Source organism: Sciurus carolinensis, chromosome 10 (genome assembly GCF_902686445.1).
Source record: "Sciurus carolinensis chromosome 10, mSciCar1.2, whole genome shotgun sequence".
In the NCBI taxonomy this organism is placed as follows: Eukaryota; Metazoa; Chordata; class Mammalia; order Rodentia; family Sciuridae; genus Sciurus; species Sciurus carolinensis.
Genome location: NC_062222.1, coordinates 25,686,338 through 25,704,693, shown reverse-complemented (window position 1 = coordinate 25,704,693; position 18,356 = coordinate 25,686,338). Strand labels below are relative to the sequence as shown.

General features: G+C 42.1%; 1 protein-coding gene across 6 annotated transcripts in view; it reads right to left on the bottom strand.

Moving 5' to 3' along the window:
* Dclk2 (doublecortin like kinase 2) overlaps positions 1 to 18,356 on the bottom strand; it is a 149,298-nt gene that overhangs the window by 24,190 nt on the left and 106,752 nt on the right. For 3 of the 6 annotated variants that reach the window (XR_007110540.1, XM_047566926.1, XM_047566929.1), the window contains 3 exons: positions 11,290 to 11,365; positions 10,097 to 10,205; positions 8,477 to 8,534 (listed from right to left, as the gene is read on the bottom strand). Coding sequence is in view for 4 of the 6 variants with exons in the window: in XM_047566926.1 (XP_047422882.1) it covers positions 8,477 to 8,534; positions 10,097 to 10,205; positions 11,290 to 11,365 (243 nt within the window). In the remaining 2 variants the exon portion in view is untranslated. The remainder of the gene's footprint in view (positions 1 to 8,476; positions 8,535 to 10,096; positions 10,206 to 11,289; positions 11,366 to 18,356) is intronic. The other 3 variants (XR_007110541.1, XM_047566928.1, XM_047566930.1) reach the window with 1 other exon arrangement.

Here is an 18,356-nt window from a genome sequence, read left to right as displayed (position 1 = left end):
AATCTGAAAACACAGTGCCATGGGGACCACTACTCTCATTTTAACCCTAATTGCTCCTCTGGAAATGCTACCGATTATCGGCCCTGCTGACTAATGCAATTGGGATCATGCTAGAGCAAAATGTTTACTTACAGAATTAAGGAATTATTCTCAGGACATGAAGCCATGAATCATGAGCAATGATTGCTTTATTTTAAATGAGACATGAAAACCCCTTGGTAATACCACGTTTGTTGATCCTCATTAACTTCAATGATGTATTATTTTGAATTTACAGAGTGCTCTATAAAATGTGTTAATTGCTTTTTAACCACATTCTAGGTATTCAAACAGGATAGCTTTTTACATAAAATGTACCTTATAAGAAATATCATTCACCACCTAACCACACATGTACACACACATCTATACAGATATGTGCATACATATCACTCACATTGCTCTTCTGCCTTTACCATTATGAATCTCAGCGCTAAAATGAGTGTTCTGAACTGGTAGTATTTTATCCCTAGTTAGGATATTGTCCATGGTGCCTCTCTTGTCTTTGTGTATCCATGTATATATGTATTTTTACTCTAAGCTATCTCAAATCCTTTTTGACAAAAGCTGGAGATGTTAATTATGACCAATAAATAACATACAGAGAAAAATCTCTTGCAAGCTCTTGCATATGGCAATCCTGTTTCTTGAACATGGAATGCACCATGCTTGTCCAAGAAGTCACTCAGTAAATATTGGCAGATGACAGTACGAATGTTAAGCAGAAGCAGAGGGAAGAAAGGAACCGGCAATCCCTAGAAATCTGCTCACTCTGTCGGGCCTGGTGAGGAGCCTGTGTCATGTTTCAACTCTTCATCCCGAGACTAGTCCTTGGAAGTAGGAATGCAAACCTAGGTTTCCAGCATCCAAGTCCACATCCCTCGCATTAGGCCTGGCTTTTCAAAGGGGAATGCTTCCATAAAATTCAAGTTGGGATTTTTCTAAATGAAAATGACAGCTACGAAGCTGAGAATATTTAATTCCTTGAAAAGTTAGGAAGAAGCAGTGGCAGCAAACTGACCTGGGGGTGGAGAACCACATCAAGCTTTGGGTGAGAAGAAAAATCTGAAATCTACATAAGAGCAAGGCTGGGAAGTCTCTAGGTTGGAACTCAACGGCATTTCTAAATCTCCCAGAAATACAGAGGTTCTCAGACCCCAGCAAACCACTGCTGGGAAGGCAGGGACAGGGCCTCCTACCTGTCTCCAAGGACCACCTGTCTAAGTTACCGAGCAGCACACTGCAGCAGGTGGCCAGCGCCCTGTCCCTCCCTCGAGGGGCAGCTATGCACCCCACGCTGGGGTCACAAAGGAAAGGCTTGGCAAACCTTCCACATTTATTCACACATTTTGAAGCATTTAGATCATCTGTGCCACGGGTATCCCTAGTTGCATTTAAAAAAAGCAGAGTTACATATAAAAGCAAGCAAATGGATTTGTTTCATTCTGATGTAAAGCAGAGACAATGGTAGTTACTACCACTGTAGTAAAATAGGCTTTTTATTTTATGGTGCTGGGGACTGAACCCAGGGTCACTCTACCACTGAGCTACAACCCCAGGCCCCTTTTTTCATTATTGTTATTATTTTTAATTTTGAGACAGGATTTTTGCTAAGTTGCTGAAGTTGGCCTCAAACTTGCAAACCTCTTGCCTCAGCCTCCCAAGTCACCGGGATTATAGGTGTGCATCACCACGCCCAGTTTAGGCTTTTCATTTTAAAGCTGAATGCATCTATCACTTCAACTCTTCTCCCTTTTCCTTTTCTCCAAAGTTGGAAGAGTCTATAAACTTACTTCTCTTCCGAGGCTCTGTCTGTGATGTGAATTTACATGCCAAGTAACGCCTACCAACAGAACCTCAAGCAGCTCTCTCAAACTGGGAGTTAAAATAAGATGCCCTCCACACAAGCAGACTACAACCCCCAAAGTTATTATCTTTCTCAAAGGCATGCGGAAAGCCGTGGGGGACATACTGTGAACTTGTCCCAGGGCCACCAGCAGTGTCGTGTTAAACTGGGAGAGCGCTGTGGCCCCACTCTGGGCTCTAAGCAGAGGGAACGTTTCTGCTGGAGATGGAGCCGGGAGCTTCTGCTTGTCAACCTCTTCCTATCCCTATAAAACTGCCCAGGACCCCGCACTCCCCTTTCTAAGCCAATCACCATCAGAAACGAACAAAGGCTCTTCCCAGAAACTTCGAGTGCAGACGTTATCTCCCCATTGCTTATGCAACCCATATGCAGTCTGTTTCTAATATTTAAAAGTATTCTCTAATTACATTTTCCAGAGTGTTTCTAATACAGTATGAATCTGACTTTCGTCCTGAACCTTACTGAATAGTATTTGATCATCTGCCGTTATTTATGTCGGGGGATTCACGATTCCGACTCCAAACAGTTTACCTGTGCATCATTTTGTGGCAGTATTCCACAGTTTGGCAAGAGGGTAAATGACAAAGAAAACTGGCAGCCTAGCAAAGGACATGGCCTTACCTTTGGTTGTGGCAATTTTATTTATTTATTTATTTTTGGTACCAGGGATTGAACCCACTTGACCACTGAGCCACATCCCAGCCCTCTTTTTTATTTTTATTTAGAGACAGGGTCTTACTAAGTTGTTTAGGACCTCACTAAGTTGCTGAGGTTGCCTTTGAACTTGTTATCCCCCTGCCTCAGCCGTCCAAGTTGCTGGGATTATAGGGGTGGTCACTGGGCCCAATGGCGATGGCAACTTAAAAAAAAAAAGATTATATTTTTGTTGTTGTAGATGGACACAGACATTTTTTAATTTGTTTTTATGTGGTACTGAGGATCGAACCCAGTGCCTCCCATGTGCACCGTGCCACTGAGGTACAGCCCCAGTCCTGCAAGGCAATTTTTAATGCACAAAGAGAGACAGAAACAGCAACAACTCTCCCCAAACAAACTAATCCTCTTTTCTCCACCCTTCCCAGCCTCACAAACAGTCCTTTCCTCCTGCTTTCTCTCTCACTGGCCATCCCCCGCAGAATGGGAAATCCCACCCAATTTGATGTTTTCTCCCTCATCCTCTAAGACATCCCATCACTCACCAGTTCCTGCCCACCCACCTCCTCAGTAGCCTCAATCCATCCATGCACCTCTCTCTACCCCTCCTGCCAATGTCTCACCTTCTAGGCATTTGCACAGGTGATTTTCTGTTTGGACCTTTTCCCACCTCTTGTGAGGTCTCCTATCCATTCCTAAGGACCAGACTGGATCTCACCTCCTCTGAGTATTATCAAGTACTAAGGAAAGCCTCGTCTGCTCAGTAGGGCAGGTCAGATGACTCTCTCACGTGCTCTCACTGTCCCCTGCTCTGCACCACTCAGTCCCTTCCACTGTCTTCCAGGGGTCTGTGTGCTTCCCCTGGAACTGAGGGCGCGTGCTCCAGCTATTAGCACACAGCAGGTACCCAAGCGCTTGTGTGACGATCACACACCTCACGCACTCCTCCCACTCAGCACTGGCTGTGCAGCTGGCACCTGTTCTGCGTACTAAACACCACTGAGGACAATAGAGCTGAAGAGGGACAATGTTCCAAGCAGTGTAAGAATCACTTCTGGATGAACAATGGCCACTTGAAGATACCAAATACTAATCCTTAAATTTGTAAATATGATTATTATTTGCAAAAAGAGTTTCTGCAGATGTGATTAAGGGCTCTGCAATTTAGAGAGCACCCTGGATTATCTGGACAAACTCTAAATGCCATCACATGTGTCTTCCAAGAAAGAGGCGGGAGATCTCACAGAGAAGAGAAGTGACATGGAGATGGAGGCAGACTACAGTGACGGGGGCACAAGCCCGAGAACACGGTCTGTCACCTGAAACTGTTCAGAGGCGAGAGACAGGTTCTCCCCCAGAGGGGAGTATGGATTTCTGACTTGTGGCCTCCAGAACTATGAAAGAATAATTTTTTGTTGTTTTAAGCCATCAAGAATGTGGTAATTTATTCTTAAATAGCCTCAGAAAACGAATGCAATTTACTTTGGGATCTGTGTACCTGCTCTCTGGGTCTTTGTTTGTCAGCTTTGCATTGCTTTGGCCAAAATACCTGACAAGACAACTCAGAAGAGGGAAAAGTTTATTTTGGCTCATGGTTTCAGAGATTTAGTCCACAGTGAACTGACTCCATTGCTCTGGGCCCAAGACGAGGCAGGACATCATGGTGGAAGGGCCTGACTGAGGGAAGCTATCCACTCATAATGGCTGGAAAGCAGAGGATGGAGGTGGGGCAGGGAAGACAAACCCCTCCAGGGCACACCCCCAGGGGCCCGCCTCCTCCAGCCATGCCCCACCTCTCCACAACTGCCACCCAGTTAGTCCATTCAAACTAGGATGGTCTGATGAGGTTACAGCTCCCATAGTCTAATCAGTTCATCTCAGAATACTCCTGGCATTAACAAGAGATTTAGGGGAACATCTCTTATCCAAACCATAACATTCCACCCTTGGGTTCCAAAATGCATTTAGCTCACCTCCAAGAGTCCCCATAGTCTTAACAGTACCAGGCTTGCCCAAAAGTCTAAGTTCAAAGCCTCCTCTGAAACTCAAGGCAATCTCTTGACTGCAAAATCAAAGGCAAGTTACATGTATCCAACATCCAAAGGCACAGAGTCGACATTCCCATTCCAAAAGGGAAGAAGAGAGGCATACAGAGAAAGGATGGTGCCAAAACCCAGCCAGGAAACCAGGTCCCATGACTCCACACACAACATCAAGGGCACATGGTGGGATACACCCTCCAAAGGGCTTGGGCAGCCTCGCCCCTTTGGCCTGGCTGGCCTCTCTCTTAACCTGGTTCTCTCAGCTTCCTGGCTGCCATGAATGGAGCACTGCTTTTCCACTCCACCCTCCAGCCGCGAGGTTCTGCCTCACCTTGGCCCCAGAGCAGTTGACTCAGACAAGCCTTGAACTCAACCTCTGAAAATGTGAGCCCAAATAAACCTCGCCTCCTCTAAGTTGTTCTTGTCAGGTACTTGGGTCACAGTGATGCAAAGCTGACCAACACGGGGCTCGTAACATGTAGGTGATGAATGGAAAACTGTATCATGGAAGGGAAAGAAGGACCCATCTAAGTACTGTAACAGAAAGCCCGGGCTTCGTTCACAGTGGAGAGCCAATAAATATTTATTTAGAATGAAAGAAAATATTAAAACGAAGAATCCTTAGCCTTCACAAACCCATAGCCTTCTGAACAGCCTCCTTAAGCCTAGTCCTAAGGCAGATCTTGCAGTGATCACCTAGTTAGAAGTACCGAACCGGCTTTGTGTCCTCTGAGCCTCTGCCCAGCTGTTCTGGCTACCTCGCAAGCTTTCCTTCCACTGCTGCCTACTGAAATCCTACCACGGTTCCAGGGCCAGCTTGACTGCTCCCTGCTCTAGGGCATCTTCACTGCTCACCCACTTCTCTCCCACAGGCTTCCCGTGAACTCCCATAACTCTCTGCAGAGCTGGTGATAATTCATCTGTTAAATCATCCTTTCCTGGCCAGTGTCTTGCACATACAACACACACACCAAGTTTTAGATAAATTAGTAAATTAACCTAATAATGCTCATGTATATTCAAAAAGACCAAACAGAAGGCAAGAGAGATGAGAATTTTTCCCAGGTTCTTTTTACCACAAAGAAATCAACAAATTGAACTCGGAGGCAGATTGGCAATGTGTAGGTAAACAAAGAGCCCCAAATTCCACCAACTGCTCTGCCTCTGTGACTTCTGGGAAGTTATTTAATCTGAAGTTCTGCTTCCTTATCTGTGAAAGTTCATGCAGATGTTTGGTGTCATTGAAAGCAATGTACAAAGTTCCGATACATACACGGTGGGATAAAAAATATATTTTAATTAATGGCAGATATTTTTAGCATAATTAACTTTCTGTGTACAACCCATAAGGCAGTAACCGACAATACTTAAGAATAGTGGCTCAATGCACCCCTACATTTTTCTTAAAAAATGAATCATCTAGATCATTTTTATCTGAAAATAAAATTTCAGCCAGGCACAGTGGTACTGGTCTGAAATGACAGTGACCTGGGAAACTAAGGCAGGAGGAGCACAAGTTCAAGGTCAGCCTTGGCAACTTAGTGAGGCCCTGTCTCAAAGGGCTGGGATGTTACTCTGTTCCCAGTATTACAATAACAAATAAATAAGTAAAATTAAAAAATTTCGTGATAAAAAAACCTGACTTCTTTATAACAAATCAAGTTTTAAAACCATAATTTGATACAGTCTTAACGTGAAAATAGTTGTTCAAAGAAGCGAAAGGTAAAGATGGAAATAAGCAGATGGGTATGAATTATAAAAACAGAGTGATGCTCAATACAAGGGAAAGACAAGACCCCAGGGTTCAAATTACCCCTTTGTCTCAGCACATAGCACAGCAGACTGAATTTTTTAGTACATGAAGATCTTTCTTCAACTACAAAAATGGCTGCTTAAATTTTAATCAGGTAAACAACATTTTTACCACAGCAATTCTTTTTTTTTTAAATTTTTTTAAAAATATAGTTGTATAGAACCTGGCTCCCCAAATATTAAACATTCTGCTTAAATCACACAACAGATGGAAAAAGCAATAGTCACATATGGGAAAAGGCTATCCCCAGTGAAAAAACTAATAATATTGTTAGAGTAAGTGAAAGCACATAAATTTAAAGTAAATACTAAAAAGGAGACACTCTGCCATCTTTGCTGACCCTCACAGAGTGGAGGCGGGGAATGACTGACAAATTTGCCCCATGGCTTTTCTACTTCAGGGACTCTGAGAAGATTTTTCTAAAACTATATCACAACATTTTAAGTTTTCTCTAAGAAATACACAATTTTGCAGATGTCCAGTGAAGACTAGTTTGGGAGTTCCATAAATATAAAACCACTATCATGCAAATCCTGTTAATTATGAAGTCTACATTCCTCTGGAGTAATAACGATGTTAACACATGGGCTGGGGATGTCACTCAGTGTATCATGTACGAGGTCCTCAGTTTGATCCCGAGCACCCCACCCCACCCTGCAAACAAAATCTTCTTATATACTGGCACCTTTCTGCATGTTTTCCATCCTTTGATTCAATCATTACAACTAACCTAATGTTTTAGTTATTATTGGTAAATATATTTTAAAGGAAAAATACACACTCCCACCCCTTCTCTGCAAGAAGAGGCAGAGCCAGGATTAAACTTTATATATTCTGGCTCTACAGTAACTTGTCCAACAAGAATACAATGTGATCAATATTTGTAATTATAAATTTTCTAATAGCCACATTAAAATATTAAAAGCAGGTAAAATTAATTTAAAAAACATAACCCAATATATCCAAAATATTATGTGATCATTCAAATATCTTCATATTTGAAATATGTTATTCTTTTTCATAGCACTAAGTCTTCAAAATATGGTGTGTTTTTTCCATCCACTGCACATTTCAGTTCAGACTGGCCTCACTTCAAGTCTCTGAGCTCCTGTGTTGGACACCGACTGTAGCTCTAGACCAGCCTGCTCTCTTACATGACATGCTACCCTACCAGGAAGGAATCTATAAAGTTGATGTAATCACTGCCAACAAATATTTGTTTTTTCAAACAAAGTTAAAGTGTCAGTACTCTTAACATTTCATCAGTTCATCTTTTCCCACCACAGTAAGAGAGTTGGGACAGGATAAAAAATGTCCATCATGTTGACAATACAGTTCTGCACAGTGTTGATGCACATCTTCACCAGGATTTGTTCCAATCTTTTCAAGGAAAAAGATACATACAGCCAGCACCCCCAGCACACACAGATAGGGTTTCCCCGAGGGGCAAATTTCATTCATGACCACGAAAGTAAAAATAACGTTTTCCTCTGGGGAGAAGTTTGGGCAGATTTGCTAGCAGCTCCCTCCTCAGGCTGGGGTGTCCTGAGCTCGGGCATCTTCAGATCAGACACAAAACCACCGTGTGTACAGCTTTCAACGGGGCCCCTTCCTATCACTTCCATGAACTTGGGAGTTGAGGGGAAACAAAGCAAACATGAAGTTCATGCTGCCTGCTGCACCATGAGCAGCAGAGTCTGCTGTTTGACCCAGGCAGTGTCTTCTGCCAGCCCTATGAAGCTGGAAGACTACTGGAGTTTGAACTTGAACTCTCAGACCCCTCATGGTTCATAAAGTACCTCTTGAAAGTTGTTGGAGTTTTCATTAGGCATCATCCAGAGAAGAGAATTTGTATTTTCTATAGTCAGAACCAAAATCAAATCAATTTACTGTTTTAGGATTAACATTTCTGACAAACAGCCCGAAAAAACCATTGGACTGCTTTCCCCACTGTTACTGTGGGTCTGTTCCTATTATGATGGTTTTGTCAAACCTTCCTCCTTCTAAATATCTCATCACATTATTTCAGTTTCTTTTCTGAAGCAGTTATGCATGCCATACCTTTCCACAACACTTGGCTTTATCTATAATCTTCAGAGCAAATTCCTTTCCAGTGGATCTAGGAATAATCAGAGTAGGACCATTAATGACATGCATCCCAGATACCATCCTTCCTAATTTCCCACACAGACGTCCCCAAGCACAGACTTGGGGAACAAGGCTTGGCTGCTTCCTCTGTACATCAAAGACAAATGCCTCAAGGAGAAAGGTACTTGAAATAGAAAACAAAATAAAATCCCAAACCACAATGCATATTATTCAATCTCCTTTTATAAATATTATTAGTATTAACTCATATTTGAAGTGTTTAAATTCTGTTGTATCAGAGCTAGACAAGAATCATTTTTCCCCACTTAAATCTCAAGAGAGTTCTCTTAAGAAACAGAATAAAATTGAGAAAAATGGATCACATTAACTAAAAAAAAAATTATAATTAATGTATCTTTACATTAATACATTTGTCACATGAGCCTATACCTCAAAACTGGAAAGTTGCCCCAGACTTTCATTATCAATCTTCCAGCCAACACTTCAGCTAGGATCTGGCCTTATCATTCACACTATTAAGTGGCTGTATCTGCCATCAAAGAGATTATTTACTTGGACACAACAGTCTTGATGTTGTTATAAAATTTTTAATCACTTTTAACATGATTTAATCTGAATATATCAAAAAGTACTGAACTGCAAACAGCTCAATGAAGACCCCTGTGGCATTTACGGAACATGCCCGTTCTCTCCAGTACAGCTGCTTCTGCTAGGCAGTTGGGGGACATACTGATGAGGCCTGGCCTGGAAGATGAACTTTTATTTAATAGCTTCCCTCATATTATAAACCAAATCCCGCCTTGTATTTCTAACAAGTCCTTAGCAGTCACATATTAGGTGTTTGACTGATTACATAGGTGGCAATCTGTCTAACAGGGCTAAGTAAGGATGCTCAGAGAACAGGGGTCAGCTGTGTACCAGCACAAGGCCAAGTGAAGCTTCCCTGGAGGTGAAACTGTAGCTACCAGACTCTAGAAAATTCCCCACAAACAATAAAAATTAACCACTTGGAACAGGTAGGATTGTGGTCTATAACCACAAAAATTTTAATCTGAGTCTTTTCTGGTTTTAATATTGTTTACCAAAGGCCTGGAACAGGCAAAAGTGGGCTGATTCTAATCTTAAATAAAGTCAAAGCTCATGTGTCCTGAGGTCTATGGATTAAGTACTAACTGCAATGACTGTGATGGGAATTAAATGAAATCATACAAGGGCAGACTGAGAACAGTACCTGGCACAGGTAAGTGTTATGGGAGTTTCTTTTTCTTTCTTTCTTTTTTTTTTTTTTTCCAATGAAATGATTTATTCTTCCCTATTCCTCTCTTGCTCATGGATGAGACCCGATACAGCTCTCAGCCCAAATGCACACAAAACAGTTTCACACTCTATTTGTATACACGTGTTTTTTCTTGTCAGTCTGTATGTGGACATGTCAAATAGCTAGTCCCCAAGGTAGACTCTTTCAGGAAGGGGAAAAGAGAGACCTCCTAGGAAGGTCTCAGTTCATTAAGAATAAACTCCAAAGGAGAACCGTAGGTGCAGATGAACCCAGAACCCTCATTGCCCACTCACCTGTCCATGCATTCTTTGACTACTGCAAAATTGCCATCACCAATGACCTTCCCAATTTTGTATTTCTCCAGAAGAGTTGATGATTCAGAGCACCTGTTTCCATTCACACCTGCAAAAAGGATAAAAGCAAATCTAAAGGAAATATCAGCATTTGGAATGATTCTTACCTATTTCTAAAATATTAAACTGCAAGGCATTATATTTCTAAATCTATGGTGAAGCTAAAGAAAATCTCTTGGCATCTTTTCTAAATAGAATGCCTAAATCACCAATTTCCTTTTGACCTTATTGGTTGGAATTAGAAACCAACAAAATCAACAAATGTAACAAATCCTTGAAATATCAGCTGAATTAATTGTCAGCTTTGGTTAAAAAGGAAGTCTAACTAGAATTTTTCCTAACTCTTGTCAATGCTCAGGAAAGGGGGAGGAAGGAAAGGGTGGTGGTAGGGATTTAATCTTTAAAAAGTTCAAGATTCCGAGCTTTTTTGATGTTTTTGTTTGTTTGTTTTTTGTTTTGGTACTGGTGATTGAACCCAGAGGAGCTGTACCACTGAGACTTAGTCCTTTTCTTTTTTTTTTTTTTTTTTTTTTTTTTTTACTTTGAGACAGGGTCTTGCTAAATTGCTGAGGGTGTCACTAAGTTGCCCAGACTGGCCTCAAACTTGCAATCTTCCTGCCTCAGCCTCCCGAATTATGGGATTACAGGCATGCACCACTGCAACCAACAAGAGACCTCAAAATTGTCTAGTAAAGAAAGTTCTATACAGGTAAGATGCCTTCCAAAGGCTAATACCTAGCTCAAAGCCTCCTCAAAAAGTTATGTGTAGGACATGGGTTAAGAGACTGCTAGTCACAATGTGTCCAATGCCCAGCACTTAGCAGACATACAATTTTGTTATTTGAGAAAAAGGAAAAGCACTTGGGAATTATGAACAGATCATCATCAAGGAAAAATAAAGGAAGTCCCAAGTCTCAACTTTGAAGATGCGATAGCCTAATTAATGGCAATGAGGTTTTATTTATACCATGAAGTGACCCCAACCTCACCATCCACTAAGACTAACTGGGATAATAGGTGACATGACTTCATCCATGTTGCGGAAGAGCAGTTTGGCACCAGTGGGTTTTGAATGACTATCAGGTTCACGTACAGGATTTTCTTTATAAAAGTAACGATCAGATTGAAACTACCTTCAGGACTCATGCAACGGTCAATTTCAGGTCCACCATTCACATTGGAAGAAGATCTGCCATGAGCAGAAATCTGCTGGAAGAGGAGAATGTTGACCGTTACCTACCAGAATACATTCAGAGATCACAGGCTCACTTACCCTTAGATAATAGACTGTAAAACAAAGATGAAGAGAGGAAACATTTCCTTCCTTCTCATCTCACCTTTCTTCCTATATACATCACATTAGATCATTTCTTTTTTATGTTTTCAATTCAGATTAGATAGCAGGAAAATTGACATTGTTTTTTGTTTGTTTTGAAACTATTGCTTTTTTATTTATTTATTTTTTGGTAGAGGGACACAATACCTTTATTTATTTATTTTTATGCAATGCTGAGGATTAAACCCAGTGCCTCACACATGCTAGGCAAGTGCTCTACCCCTGAAGTACAACTGCCCTGAAACTGAATTACTTTTGACTTCAATGCAATAAAGGAGACTTTATGGCATCGCAGCTGATCATGGTTCTTATCAGTGGTAAAATAAAGTTTAAAACTATAGATAATTCTAACAGCTCCAAGTCAAACACCTAGCTCCTACAAATTCATTTTACTGCCAAACAAAAGGTAACAGGTGAACATCAAACTTTTCAATATTTAACGTTTTCATTTAAGGCAACTCCAAAATTGGTAGCCCTCTATGAGACAATGTTTAAAAGCTAGAAACCAGAGCCCAGAGAAGGGACTTAGGATAGACCTAGTAGAAAAAAAAAAAAAAAAAAAAAAAAACACAATATTCTCTATTCTGTTCCCCACCCACAGCTACCACCCTGCTCAGGACCTCCACTGCTTCCTTGGCCCCTCACTGGAGATCTCTTGGTAGTTGTTAGTCTCTCCTCTTTCAGACATTATTGCCAAAGAGACTTTTCCTAAGGGCAGTTATGACATCACCACCAGGATCCAAGAACCTGTCACCAACAGAAAAACCCCAAAATCTTCAACATGGCATTGAGGCCACTTTCTGTCCCCCTATCTACCTGACCAAAATATTTCTTGCCACTTTTCTCATGCATCTTATACTTACATTCACTCAAATAATTTTTTTTAAAGTTAAACTTTCTAAGTCTTAATTTTCTGCTTCAAAAATTGAGAAAGCAACAGCAACCAGCTAGAGATTTGCTAGCAAATAAAAAATTAGCTCATATCTAAAATATAATTTAGCACAGTCACTGTAGCATAACGCAAACTCCGCATTAGTTATCAGGACCTTTCTTTAAAATACCTAGCACAGAACCTGGAGAGGAGGGACTGCACGTTTTGAATTGCTGACCACAAAATGGCTGTAAGAGATCTCTGGCTAAAACATTCATTCTGAACTGATTTCCCCTCTAATCCAACTGTTTCTAGATTGAAAATTATCAAAGAAAGAAAAGATCCCCGTTAAGCTGCTATCGGTCAAATTCTTAATGGAATAAATGTAAGAATGTAATTTTTCTGGAAAGTGAAATATTGAAAGATAACAAAGATCCCTGCTTGACCCCAGAACAATGGGTGAGATGGACGGTCAGTTCCAGGGACTGACAGGGACAGTGATCTGTTGACCCGTAGGTCTAAATCTCCTATCCTGGGTCAGGTAGCCGCACAGTCTCAGGCCATAGCTGGCTGGGTCTGGCATGGACACTGGGCAAGAACTGTCTCCTTTCCACACTCAGGGCCACAGGACCTTGGGTGGGTGGGTGTGCAGTTCCCACGCCCACTGCTGAAGTCCTGAGAGTTGCGTTGGTACCGGCCCAGCCTGAGGCTTGCTTGCTCTGCTTTCCTGGAAGTAGGTAACACTCCCTTTCTTGATCTAATGTGAGTACTGTTTTGCTGCAACCTGTGCTGTCCTGCCTCATTCCTGCACCGGGAAGGAAGTCCCAGGAGGATGAAACGGCATGCTTCCTCCCAGGAACATGTGCAGGTGGACCCTCCCAGGGTCAGTCATCCAGCTCCTGTGAACCACTGTAACTTTCCCAGTGTTTATTTTGATTAAACCCCGACTCTTACCCTATCCTGATTCCCTGTCCAGCCCAATAATCACAAACCTGGTTTGTGTTTAGGATTCCAGGGAGACAAAAAGCAGAGAGAGAAAGAGACCAGGAAATAGAACAGGTGGTGGAAGCTGGTTCTCTGGCCACAAAAAGAGAATGGCCACTGGGCGGAAGCCTTGAACCTGAGAGGAGGTGGGACCTCGTGGAGGGAGAGGGCCTGGGGCCAAGTGAAATGCCACCTCCATGTGTCTAACAAGGGCCTCCCTCAATCATCAGGAAATGCAGCCCTCTTAGCAAATAGTCACGGCAGGAACATGCTCCAAAACTGACTAATGTTTTTCAAAAGTGTTAAACCTCAAGCATTTAAAAATCCTATGTAAAGATAATAAGAGTGACTTATCCAACACATGCCTTTATTTCAAAAGAAGGTTTTCATGCAGAAAATGAAAAGCATGAAAATATAAAGTGGATAATTTTAGTATAGCACAGCTGAACAGTCAGAATTAGACAATTTTCCTTTCTCCCTCCTCACTGTTTAGTAACATCTATAGCAACCACCTGTGCTGTTTTAAAAGCAAGATGGAGTGAGAGGGTTACTACTGCCTAGAAGTTTTCAGTCCTGTGGGGAGACACAGGAGCACACTTAAAACACTTCCATGAAGCCTCCACAGTCCAGGGCAGCTTCTCACGGTCACACATAATGCCAAGGAGCCCTGAGAGGGAGTCCTCTTGCCAGGGCATGAACCTGTGCTGTGTCCTTCAGTCACTTGGCTTCTGATCAGGTTCATCTGACTTCCCAGTAATGAAGCCTGGCTCTCCAGAGATACCAGAAAAGTTGGGTATTCACCGAGATCCCTGGAAAGGCTGCTGGCAAATGGGAGGCAGCCCCTGCTAAACACAAGGCAGAGCATTCAGAGTGAGCCAAGACAGGCACGCGGACAAAGAGTGAGAAGATGCGGGGTGCAGCTCCGACTGCACAGAGTTCTCTCCCTTTCCCATGCAGAATGCTTTGTATTTCCCTCGTGAGAGGATCACTCCCCTACTGAAGCAGGGATTAAATCGGCACCAGAAACATTAAATATGGCCTTTGTGATGGAACCTATCCCATTTCTTGTTAGAAGGAACAGTTTTTATTAAAATCTCCTACAATGCTAATGCGTGTCCCTGCTCCCATCAGCAAGTCCAGAGAGCGTCTCGCCTCGAGGTCCTCCTCACTAAGCACACAGGGGCGGCAGCATCTGGGCTCTTTCAAGATATCGCCCATCATTACCAGTTGGTTCAGAAAGATGGGATTAGGTAGGGGTGGGAGGAGAGGGGATGCAACTCCTGAGACGGGTCCTGGATGGCCAAGGAGCACAGGTGACAGAAAGACCTGGTAGTGCTGTTTCCCACTTACCCCTCTGGCAACAATAGCTCCACTTTTGTGAGTAAGCAAGGAAGGGAAATGTACCCGAATGCTCTTTTGCTAAGAACATCTTAGAAAAGACTTGAAAACAGCAGAAAAAGCAAGAAGGCGTCCTCAACTGCCAGCATCATCTGAAAAGGCTTCTGCAGCTGCCGGAGTATGTTCGATGACGACCCCCAGAGGTCTATGCTTTCAGCCAGGACCCTGTGTCAGTGCCCTATGTGAAATTCCTCTGATAAGTGGATTGTGACGATTTCTACAAGACTTAAAATTTAGAGAGGAATGTTAAGAACTACACTAAAAAAGGTGAAGCTTTGTTCAGAAATGGGCTTCTCAGAAAAAAAGCAGCAACAATGGTTATTCAAGGCATTGAAGCATGTTACTGACTTCTGAGCAGAGACTAGGCATGACTTCATTTTGTATTTTAAAAAAAAAGAACAACTTGAGCAGAATCTAGGAGCCGTTTGTGTATGGTGAGTTAACATCCTCAAACGTATTTTGAAGATGACATCACAGTTCACCTGGTAAGTGATCTACATCAAGGGTCGGAAACATTTTCTAACAAGAGCCAGAAAGTAACATTTTAGGCTGTGTCACATGGTCTCTGTTGCAACTATTCAACTCTGCAACTGAGCAGACAGAGACCATATGCAAAAAAAAAAAAAAAAAAAAAAAAAAAAGAGCATGGCTGAATTCCAATAACATTAAAAAAAAAAAAAAAAAAAACAACAACAAAAAACAAAAAACAAAAAACAGGCAAAGGGCAGAATTTGGCCAACGTGAAAATCCCTGGTCCACATGAACTTTCTTAGGAAAGCTTTTCCTGCAACACAATTTTTACACTGTTCTTTTAAACTTCACAACAGAATAACCTTCAGGGTATGGTTGTTGCTATGAGGAGGCAGTTCTCTGCCTAGCTATGTATTAGGACTACCAGGGAAGCTTTAAATAGTTCTACTACCAGGCTGCAGCCAAGATTAATTAAGGGTAGAGCCCAGGTATCAGCCTTTTCTAAAGCTCCACAGATGATCCAATGTGCAGCCAAGGTGGACATCGTGGAGGAAGTTTTGGGCAGTTACTGCAATTAATTGTTCAGCTACCATGATTTAAGTTGATTTTTTTGTTTGTTTTTTGGTACCCAGGATTGAATCCAGGGGCACTTAACCACTGGGTCAGATTCCCAGTCCTTTTTTATATTTTATTTAGACACAGGGTCTAAGTTACTTTAGGGCCTTTCTAAGTTGTGGAGGCTGGTTTTGAACTTGTTATCCTCCTGTCTTAGCCTCCAGAGCTACTGGGATTACAGGTGTGGGCTACTTCACCTGGCATGATTTAAATTGTGTCACTCATCAATAGTCTAAGCAATGTAAGTCATCTACAGCCAAACAATAATCTTTGCTTTGTAAGAAAAGGAAAGAAAACACCTTATGGTTTATTGAATGCCTACTTTAGCCAAATCCCAAAATGAGTACATGAATTAGTTATTGTCAGCATCTCCACTGACCAGTGAAGAAACCAAATCTTAACTTTCCCAAACACAACAGCAAAGGTGGAGTCAGAATCCAAACCCAGGTCTAACTCCAGAGCCCAGGAGCTTTTCGGCTATTCTCACGCTGTTGTCCTATTTTATAAGATCACAAGAGAAGCCCTACAAAGTTATTGAACAATTAAGGAATGTCAGTAATTTCAAATTCACTGATCAAAATATAAAGAGGTATATTTAGAATGTCTTCAGATTATATAACATAGTAACATTCCTGAAATTCACGATATACAAATTAAGTTTATAACCTTTTCTCACAAAGAATTTAAGAAAACATTCTTTTTTATAAAGTGAAGATGGAAAAAGTACACTGAAAAGTATTTGTGAAAAGATCTGCTTCATTTTTGTGCTCCTGTCAGGGTTTTTTTTTTTTTTTTTTAAATTAAAGTAAAGCACCAGTTCCATTAACTAGAAGGAAAGCTTGTGTAAATTACTATGAATGCTGAATTTGGATTGCATTTAGGAACAGAAAGGTCCATTTGTGTATACTGGATTTCTGATCATTTAAAACACTAGGAATACTTCAATATGAGTAAAGAGATAGGAATCGAATCAGCACCAAGGGGTTGGTAACAAAGTGTTCCTACCTACAGCCATTCCTCAGATTTGGTTTCATGTGACAAAATTAGTATCATTTGAGGTCTGTGGTTGGTTAACTGTGACAAATGGAATCCGCTGAGCATGTGAACACAGGCTTAAGACAGTCGCCCACTAAGTGGTCCACCAAGGGGCTGGTGGAATCTGCTGGCTTGTTTTTCTGTCCCTCAGTATCACTGCCACCTCAGCGGACTATGTGGCCTGCCACATTGGCACAGGACCTTGTCACATCCTAGCGAACCTTTCAAGTTAAGTGCTGGCCTACTGGCTCTTGCTCAAGAGACAGGTAGTCTCACCATGCTCCCCGGTAATAATGGCTGCTTGCTTTCACTGTGAGGTCTTACCAATCTCCAGCACGCCAAGGTGACAGGAGAGGCCCCTGCCTCTCTAGTTCCAGTTGTGGAGGCCATCACAGTCGGCCACTATAACAACTCCTAAGTCTTAAATCTCTCCAGCGACCACTAAGAAGAGTCTCTGACCTGCCACTTTCATGAATAAGGGAACCTTTAACATGAACACCGTTACTCGAATTCACATGAAGTTCTTACGAATGATCCAACTGACACACGGATCTGCACCGAGATAGGCTTCAGTCCCATGAGCCACTTGCCTCCAAACGCACCAGGACTTACTGAGCAACCACAACGTGCAGCTCACTGTCCTCGAACGGGGGCTGGGATTCAATGTCATGCCTTTTTTTGGTTTGGGGAACTGAAGCCTTCAGAACTGCTCAGTCGCTCCCTGTGTTTTGGTTTCCAACAAAATCAATTACGTTCAAAGATGAAGTCACCACCCAACATTTGGGGGTAATGAAAACAGCATCAAAGTGGTCAGTGGCTTAGTACTGAAGATTATTAACCAGTTTTAAACACAACAGAAAAGCCAAAGCTCCAGGGAAAAGCAAAAAATGTCTAAGGTCAGCAGCTACCGTGGATTTACATTTCACAGCTTCGAAAAGAAGTTTTCAAGTTCACGGGGTCAAAGAGTTACATTTTAGCTCTGCCAATCAGGGTGAGATACTGCCAGGGCTTTCATCGCACTTCACAAATCTAGGAGATCTTTCACCACCGGCAGACCCGGGAGACAGCATCAGATAAAATATCAGCACATCAGACAGTTTATAATCTCAAGATGTTGGCTAATGTTCCAAATGTACTTTTCTCTTCCTTCTTTCAACCAACAAGAATGCTCACGGCAGACAGCCCCCGGCAGACACGCAAGGCATTTCATCCCTCCGTGTCCACAGATGTGCCCGTGACTCTGAAGCCCTTAGTTACGACCTCCTTAAACGTCTTAAACTGGGACACGGATGATGAATTAAAGTGCAGGGGAAATGCTTTCTTCATCTGTCTGGCAGCCGATGACACATTTAGTACTCTTTATTGCCTATCCGTCCCAAAGAAAATGCTGTGATTTAAGCACAGTAAATATTCCTGTAGGGGAAAATTATCAGCTAGATCGAAGGGACTCTGAGGAGCCCGGGCAGAGGAAACAGATCACAGGCCGAGGT